The sequence below is a fragment of the Elaeis guineensis genome, chromosome 3, assembly GCF_000442705.2.
Source record: "Elaeis guineensis isolate ETL-2024a chromosome 3, EG11, whole genome shotgun sequence".
Classification (NCBI taxonomy): Eukaryota; Viridiplantae; Streptophyta; class Magnoliopsida; order Arecales; family Arecaceae; genus Elaeis; species Elaeis guineensis.
Window position 1 is genome coordinate 128,120,574 of NC_025995.2, and position 8,573 is coordinate 128,129,146.

An 8,573-nucleotide genomic window follows, 5' to 3' on the forward strand; every position below is an offset into this window, starting at 1 on the left:
TTATAATCATACAAGTTTTACTAATTATTATTTATTATTGAAGTTAGACATTATGTATGTTAAGGTTGTAATAAATTATTTTATATTTTATATATTTTTTAAGACTAGTTCTAAAGAGTATGCTGAATTCGAGATGTGACAGAAACAAGCTTAAAGCGTTAATTATGATACGTACTATTAAAGCTGGTCTGTGGTACACCAGCATTAGAAACAGCTTTCAGCATCCTCAGCGATTATAAATGTAAAAAAAAAAAAAAAAGAAAGTGCTTGTCTCCTGATCGCAATGAAAAGGTAATAAAAGATTATAATATTGTCTTTAGAAAATAATAGTGCTTACACTGTTTCCAATATTATAAACTCACTCATAAAGTTACAAACAAATGCACAAAATATTCCAGGGTAACTCTGACATCTATCCAAATGAAAAAGCTGCGACAACAACACTTACACTTCACCATTGCAACTTGTGTTAGAGCATCTTCAAGAATTTATAAACTTTCAGAACGTTTTACCAGCCTCCGCTTGATATATGTTGGCTCAGAATAGCACATCCATGCTCACAATTATGAAGCAGAACCCTTACACAGTCATCTTCCAGTCATTTTTCGGCATCATCCGAGGTATGTTATCTCAATGAAATTAGACTGACCATAATCTCCTATTCATTGATTGTTCAGTCCATCAAAACTTGAACCTGACCTCATGGTATATTCAGAAACAAGATTTGCAAATAAAGATGACTTGTTTTCTAATAATCGAGTTGGAGTATCATGTTCCACAATGACTCCTGATCAGAAAAGAAGTCCAATCAAATATTATCCCTGAAAAGAGTAAATGGAAGATTTGAGACATTTGATGTACTAACCATTATCGAGAAGCAAGACAAAATCACTATCAAGAACAGATGTTATCCGATGCGCTATTGTTATGACTGTGGATTCCAAAAACTGCTGCCGCAGGGTTTTCTGAATTAGGCTATCAGTTGCAGTATCCACTGAAGCAGTCGCTTCATCAAGGACCAAGACCTTGCTTTTTTTCAAAATCACCCGGCCTAAACAGACAAGCTGACGCTGACCAACACTCCAGTTCTCACCATTTTCAGTGACTGCAAGTCAAATATGTCATGCATGCCATCAAAATTCATGATATCAATATAAAAGGAGTGCTGTAGTTTTGCATACAAATTCAGAAATAAGTGTCGATGACAAAGCTACCAGTTCATATTGGCAAGTAGATGAAGAACGCCAGTGATTTTTTCAGCTACAATTTTAAAAACAAAATCCAAATTCAATATCAAACCTGTGGAACTGAGCTTTAATTCTTTCTTCCTAACTTCTTCTCCAAGCTGACAGCAGTCCAAGGCCTGAAATAAATTGTGTTCCATAGGAAGTTACGAGGAGCCAATACACCCAATGCAAAGTTGACGCAATCAGCCAAAAGTTAATAACAGTGTAGTGCATGTTGGAAAATGGAAGTACCTCCCATATTTGTTCATCTGTGTACTCTTCAAGAGGGTCAAGGTTGCTACGCACGGTTCCTTCAAACATAGTTGGGTCTTGAGGGATAATGCTTAATCTGGATCTTAAGTCATGCAGTCCGATTGTTGAAATGTCAATGCCATCTATAAATATCTGACCAACAGTAGGATCAATGATGCGGAAGAGCGTCTGTATTAGGGTAGATTTTCCACTGCCAGTTCTTCCGACAATACCAGTCTTCATTCCACCAGGGAATGTGCATGTGAGACCCCTTAACACAAAAGGCATGTGTGGGGCATAGCGAACCTGCACCAACATTAATCAGCACCTGACCAGAACCAGAGAATACAAACAGGCATTTCATGATTAACAATGTCTTTCCAAAGAACTAGTTCAGAACATGTTCAAGGAAGCACAGTGAAATCATAGCCACTAATCTACAGGTCACAGTTTTCTCCCCAGGACGAGCACAGATTCTAGAAACAGGCGCTAAAGTATGCAACATTGTGCCACTCATTTAAATTGGCCCCACAATTCGGAAGCAAAAATAATGAACCAGTTTAAGCCTTTGACTTCTCACAAGTCAACAACTTTCATCTTTGAAGTAAATCATTAAGTGAAACAAGCAATCAAAGAATAGATAAGGAAATTACAGCATAGAAGCTAATGCTAAACTTGCTACTCATATCAACCCTGACAAATGACAAAAATGACTATCTTAAGATTTACCTGCAGGTCACATAGGTCTACTTCTCCCTTCGATGGCCACTCACAATTTAGTCTTTTTGCTTCAATAGTAAGAGGTGGTTCACTAGGAATGCTCGTATATTGCAGAATCCTCTCTACAGATATGATTTTGTTCTCGAGATTGCAGAGATTCCATATGACCCAGGCTTGTAGCATATTCAGATTAAGCCCATATGTCACTGCAAGGCCAGCAATGCCTGAAAGGATGTAAAGAACACCAAACTTGCAAGATTAATTTCCTTCTTTCACAGAGATGGCACCCCAAGATAACTAAATAAATAAATAAAAGCAAACTTCATCAAAGGAAATACCTGGATCGATTACACCTTTTGGCATGGAAATCAAAAATACTAATGAGAAGGCAAAAGTAAGTGATGATAACATATCCAAACGAAAGCAGAGCCAGTCCATTGCACCAGCATTATGAAACTTGGGTCGAGAGTAATCATCATTCAGATGAAAGTTAGCACCTACAAATCTTGATTCATGGCCAAAACTTCTAATTGTCATTGATCCTGACATGGATTCAGCAAAATGTTGTATGATGGGAGCTTTGCACACCCCAACCAATCTTGCTAGTTCCCGTGCAGTATCAATGTAATATTGCTGAAAAAACAAGAATGATACACCACATGATGATTAAATTCATAAATTTTAAGACCAACCACAGAATAGAAAATAGATCACAATGCGATGAAAGGGCCATGCAGATTCATGGTCGCATGATAGATGTGCTTTCGGAATTGGAAGTAAAATAAATTTCTAGAGTTGTTTTTAAGAACACAATGACCATGCACTTTGCCATCGACTTGTCTCTATCTGGTTTGACAACTAGCTTTTTATGCCATCCAGGCTACTCTAGCACTAAGGGAGATTGTGTTGAGCATACAAAGGTTTTTCGATGATGGTCAAATACTCAGAAAGTGGAACTGGAACACGAGTGCTTTCAGGAGATAGGAAACTGAAGCACCTAGAAAACATCTTCTACGACATGAAATATACTGTACAATAATAGCAATGATCAACTTATTTTTTAATTTAATTTCTTCATTTTGTAGTAACGTCACAACTGTGTTATTGAAACATGATATAAAGACAGAACAAAAAACAAAGATCAGGACATGACTTAAATTAATTGCATGAGGTTGTCTCTCAAAGTGTAATCTAATGCATCATCAAAAATGGGATTGCAAAGACTATATAACACTTGGATGATCTAACAGATATCCTTCCTTGTGTGACAAGAATATAGAATTCTATGGATGCCATAACTGCCATCCATCAATTAGGCATTTCATGATCCAAACAACTCGAGAGTGGTCCCTAAAGCACACCAGTCAGAGTGACTTTGATGGTGATGCTGGTCAATATAACAGAGAAATCCAATCTAGAGCTTCCACCCAATTAACTTCACCTTCTTGGTGATTGTACCGACACCATCAAATCATATATTATTTATAATTTGAATGTAAGCATCTACTGGACTGCTACTTGTATGAAAAAACAAATGAAAGTTCAAATAAATTACGCACATGTTGAATACAATATCAAAACACACACGCACGCACCCCGCACACTTAGAAGGATTAACGACTAGATGTGGTTAGCACAAGCACATGTGAGTTTATGTCTATTCACAAAAAACTAAAACTATGCCATAGAAAGATTATAATAGATTCCAGTTTTTTTAAGAATATGTTATGACATCCTTAGCCTTCAGGACATAAATGAAGCACTTAAATTCTTTTTTTACAGATAATAAATTATGATGTCTAATGAGTCCCTTACAGCTGATTTATTGGCAAACATTTTGTTATTCCTGAAAATGGTAATAAACTATTTATGCTCAAGAAATCAACTTATAAGTCAGTAAAAGGTTGTACGCACAGGTTGTATTAGCTTTGATACTTACAAAAAAGTTCATGAATGACATGCAACCATTTAAGGGTCTGCATATTGAAGAAACACATACCTGATACCAAATGCAAGCTGCAATCACTGGAATAAAGACTATAAAAACTTGCCATGCAACCTGTGACATGACTGCAATGATCCCCAAGAGCTGGATAATTGTGAATGCAAAGGAACCAGTTTGGAAAGGAATACTTGTATCTACTTCATTTTGATCAGTCGATGCCTGTAGCAGAAGGATTGCTAATGTAAATGACAGATGGAGTCGTCTAATTCTTGACAAATATTTAAAAAAATATATATTTCCAAAAGATAAAAAAATGACCAAAACTTACTCTGTTTAAAATGCGCCCGGTTGGAGTTGAATCAAAGAATGACATCGGAGCACGGAATATGCACATATGCATCTTGTCGAACAGCAGTGTTGCTGTCTTATACCCAGCTGTTACGAGAAATAGAGATCTAATAAGGATACAGAACGCACTCCCAAGAGCCAATGCAATGTAGACGTAGATAAGCATTGCGCTATTCACATGAGGTTCTTCATCTTTTGACGCAGGAGCCGCCCAAGCCATCCAGTAATTGCTACCAATCTGAAGGATTTGAAAAAGAATTTGTGCCAGCAATATCAGTGGCACAAGAGCTCCTTTGTATGCCATCGTGATGTACCTCCAGTAGACCCAAAACCCAACTCTGCCTTTCTCCCTCTCTTCTTCTTGAACAAGTTGTCCCTTCTTACTACCAACTTCATCTGGTTTACCATTCTGTGCATCTTTCTGCTCTACTTTATGAGCACCCTGTGTGCTGCTTTCAGTGTCATGAGAACGACCTTCTATGGTGCCACTCGAACTATTACTAGCAAGGTCCATTGACTCAAGTGCTGCTAAAGCATCCTTATGAGCACCAACCAATTCCATAAACTCGGTTCCTGAGTTTAGTATGTCATTATATTTTCCCCCTTGTGCAATTTCTCCATCTTTCATAACCTACAAAAAATAAAATAAAATAAAATAAAAATAAAATAAATAATAATAATAATAATAATAATAATAATAATAATAATAAAACAGAAATTTTTATCTAGCAGACTGCTGAAGTGCATGCAGAGCTATGTGTAATCAAATCATGGGGAAGAAATAGAGATAGTATCACTCACCAGGATAAGATCAGCAGAAGGTAGAAATTCCACCTGATGTGTGACATAGACAACTGTTTTGGAAGCTAAAGCCCCTAGCAAACACTCCTGCAATATGAAGATTGCTTGCTCGCTTAGTTCTATCAAAGGCAGACTACCATGTTTTGAAGGCTGTAATACCAAACTTACGCAATGAAGATATGATTAATTTGTATATCATCCAAGATTCAAGTAGGTACAAGTAACTATTGAAAAAATATTGATCCATAGAGTAAAATTAGAGTTTAGAAACATTAAAAGAAAATAACGATAAAAGGCATGTATAAACCATTTATTAATTCTTCTTTAAAAACCATTGGTTTATTAGTGTATTTAATTATAAGGAAGTGAGTACCTTAAAGAGATGTGATCCTGTGTGGGCATCAACAGCGCTGAATGGATCATCCAACAAATAAATGTCAGCATCTTGGTATAAAGCACGAGCAAGTTGCACCCTTTGCTTCTGCCCGCCACTCAAATTGATGCCTCTCTCTCCAATGACAGTCTGGTCTCCAAAGGGAAGAATCTCCAAGTCCTTCTTCAAGGAGCATGCTTCGAGGACTTTGTCGTACTTCTCAACATCCATTTCCTTGCCAAACAGTATGTTTTCTTGAATCTTACCGCTCTGTATCCAAGGTGATTGGGAGACATATGCCGTCGTCCCACACAATTTAACAGTTCCAGATATCTTTGGAACCTCACCTAATATGCAGGACAGCAAGCTCGATTTACCAGAACCAACAGTTCCACAAACAGCGACCCTCATCCCTTGCAAGACTTGAAAATTCAAATCTTTCAAAGTGGGAATTTCAGAAGAGAGATCCCACGAGAAACTTCCATTGCTTACTTCAATCGCAATCTCAGAGCTGCCTCTTGGAAGTCTCTGTACTATATCAGGCTGCAAGTCCTCAAGGCAGAGAAATGAAGAAATTCTATCAAGGGAGACTTTGGTCTGAATGGTCATTGAGATCGTGTCTGGTAGACTATAGATCGGCTCTTGCAACACTCTAAATGTTGCAAGCGCGGACAGAATTTTTCCTGATTCTAATGGTATCCCCATAAACATGCAAGCTCCAAAGGTGACCACCGCGACAAAAGTAGGCGAACCCCAGAAGACAAATGTTGTTATGGCAAATGCATAAACATATTTCTTCAACCAATTCGTCTCGGTTTTCCTTAACTCGATTATTTTGGATAAGAACTTCATCTCCCAGCCTTGAAGCTTGAGAATTCTAATATTTCTCAAGATCTCCGAAGTAGCTTTCATCCTGATGTCTTTCGACTCCATCATCTTCTCCTGGTACTTCTCTTGCACCTTCCCCAGTGGAACATTGCCTAACATTACAACAAAGGTGGCTGCTAAAGCGGCAAGTGAAGCAAGCCCCAGACAAGAATACAAGATCAACAAGGCCAGCGTGACTTGCAAAACGACCATCCACAGATCATGCATGTACCAGCTGTAGAGCCCCACTCTGTCGGCATCGACACTCATTAAGTTGATGATCTCGCCACTACTTCTGCTCTGTCTCGAGTGACTCGACAGAGTGAGACCCTTTTGGTAGATCATAGCAATAAGTGAAGCCCGGACCCTGATCCCGGCCTGTTGCAATCTGAAAAACCAATGCCTCTGTGAGAGGCACTCGAGAAGCTTTGCCACGATGAATACCAACACCAAAAGATATCCTTCATGTGCGAACTCCCGACTCCCATTGAGGTACTGAACAAAGAAATCGATGAGGTAGGGACCCACGTACGAGGCAACCGTGTACACGAGCGCATACAACGCCGTCAACAGGACTTGCCCCCAGACAGAGAATACTATTGCCGCTGCTAATCTAGCTGCGGTAATTCCACCGCTACCACTTCCACTCCCTTCCTTGCTGCTGCTATTGCCATCACCACCAGTGTATGACTCGAGCTTACTTTTGAAAATGGGGAAGACGCCACTGACACTATCAGTATCAGCTAACTGTGGAACATCTTTGAGGTCCAACGTCTTCTTATGACCAACGGAGAGCAAAGGACCCATCCAAGAGAAGGTAAGGATGCTGAGAAGACCGGCATTTGCAAAAAGGGAGACATCGCCGGTGCAACTGGTATTGGGTGACTCATTGACACTAGCAGCACTCAATAGAGGCTCCTGAAGAAGAGGACTCTCTTCGAGAGTCCTCTTCCCGACGAGCCCAGCACAGCCAAGAAACAGACCGCAAAATAGTGATCCAAAATCCAGCCCCCACAGATGGGGCTGAAGAATTCCATGATTTTTGAAATATAGAAAGTCTACGACAAGACTAGAGCATGATATCAAGAAGAACAGAACCCACCAAATCCTAAGAAAGGAGGGAAATTTCTTCTCCCTTGAAGGGAAGAACTCGAAGTGCAGGTAAGCGGAGATGGCGAACCATGCAACGACTCTGGTAGACAAGTCCAACTGCACGGCAAGCCGGTCGCCAGACCAGAATCCATCCTGATTCCAGAAGTAGTTAAAAAGACAGAGGAAGAGATCAAGCAGGCCCAGACACAGGGAGGTCCAAAGGACTAATTTTGAATACGAAAACCGATTGTTCTCTACTCTCTCCTTACTAGAGGCTCCACTCTTGCGCCTCCGACAGAGCCAGACCCAGGCCAGGACTAGCAGGAGGCCGAGGTGGCAAGAAACAGAGAACCACCCATGAATAAAGATGGGCCTGAGGAGGAATCCAGCATCCCAAGGCATTCGAAACAAAGGAGAGCGCGAGAAAGAAGCTGACATACCATCAAAGAGAGTCCAAGACCGCAGCCTTTCGATCCTTTCTTCTCTGACGATCATGAGTTCACGGGGAGAGAACAAGGCAGAAAGAAGCGATTTTATAGAAGCGGGGGATGAAAAGAGCGTGCACGAGGGCGTGCAAGGCGGCTCCTTGGGGGCCAAGTTAGGGCGTACTTTTCTAGCCAAAAGAAAAGGAGGGAGACCGCGGGTTCTTGGACGTATTCGGAAAAGGAAGCTACACCCCCCGTCCCATCCCACAGCCCAAGGGAGTGTTAACCCTTCATCAGGGTTCACTGTTGCTGCGTCACCGATGACCAAGCCGGGAGCGATCGAGCGAGTTTTTGCTCGGGTTTGTGGTGATGAGCTCCGAAGAACAAAAATCTACCAAGATCCAAAAACGGCATTTCGTTTTTCCGCTAATAACGACCACCAAAACGAAAAGATCTGGCGGAGATCCCTGAACTGCGCCAATTGATTACGGATCGCGCCGGCCTACGCCTACCTGGGCGTGGCC

At 40.5% G+C, this 8,573-nt stretch overlaps 1 protein-coding gene across 1 annotated transcript; it reads right to left on the reverse strand.

The window, feature by feature from the left end:
* Positions 1 to 292: 292 nt before the first annotated feature.
* Positions 293 to 8,210, reverse strand: LOC105040178 (ABC transporter C family member 3). The gene is made up of 10 exons (XM_010916589.4): positions 5,666 to 8,210; positions 5,293 to 5,379; positions 4,472 to 5,122; positions 4,198 to 4,362; positions 2,537 to 2,831; positions 2,208 to 2,422; positions 1,479 to 1,784; positions 1,300 to 1,363; positions 866 to 1,105; positions 293 to 787 (listed from the first exon to the last, which is right to left on the reverse strand). The coding sequence occupies exons 1-10, from the start codon at positions 8,117 to 8,119 to the stop codon at positions 663 to 665; spliced, it is 4,602 nt and encodes a 1,533-aa protein (XP_010914891.1). The 5' UTR covers positions 8,120 to 8,210; the 3' UTR covers positions 293 to 662.
* Between the last annotated feature and the right edge of the window lie 363 nt (positions 8,211 to 8,573).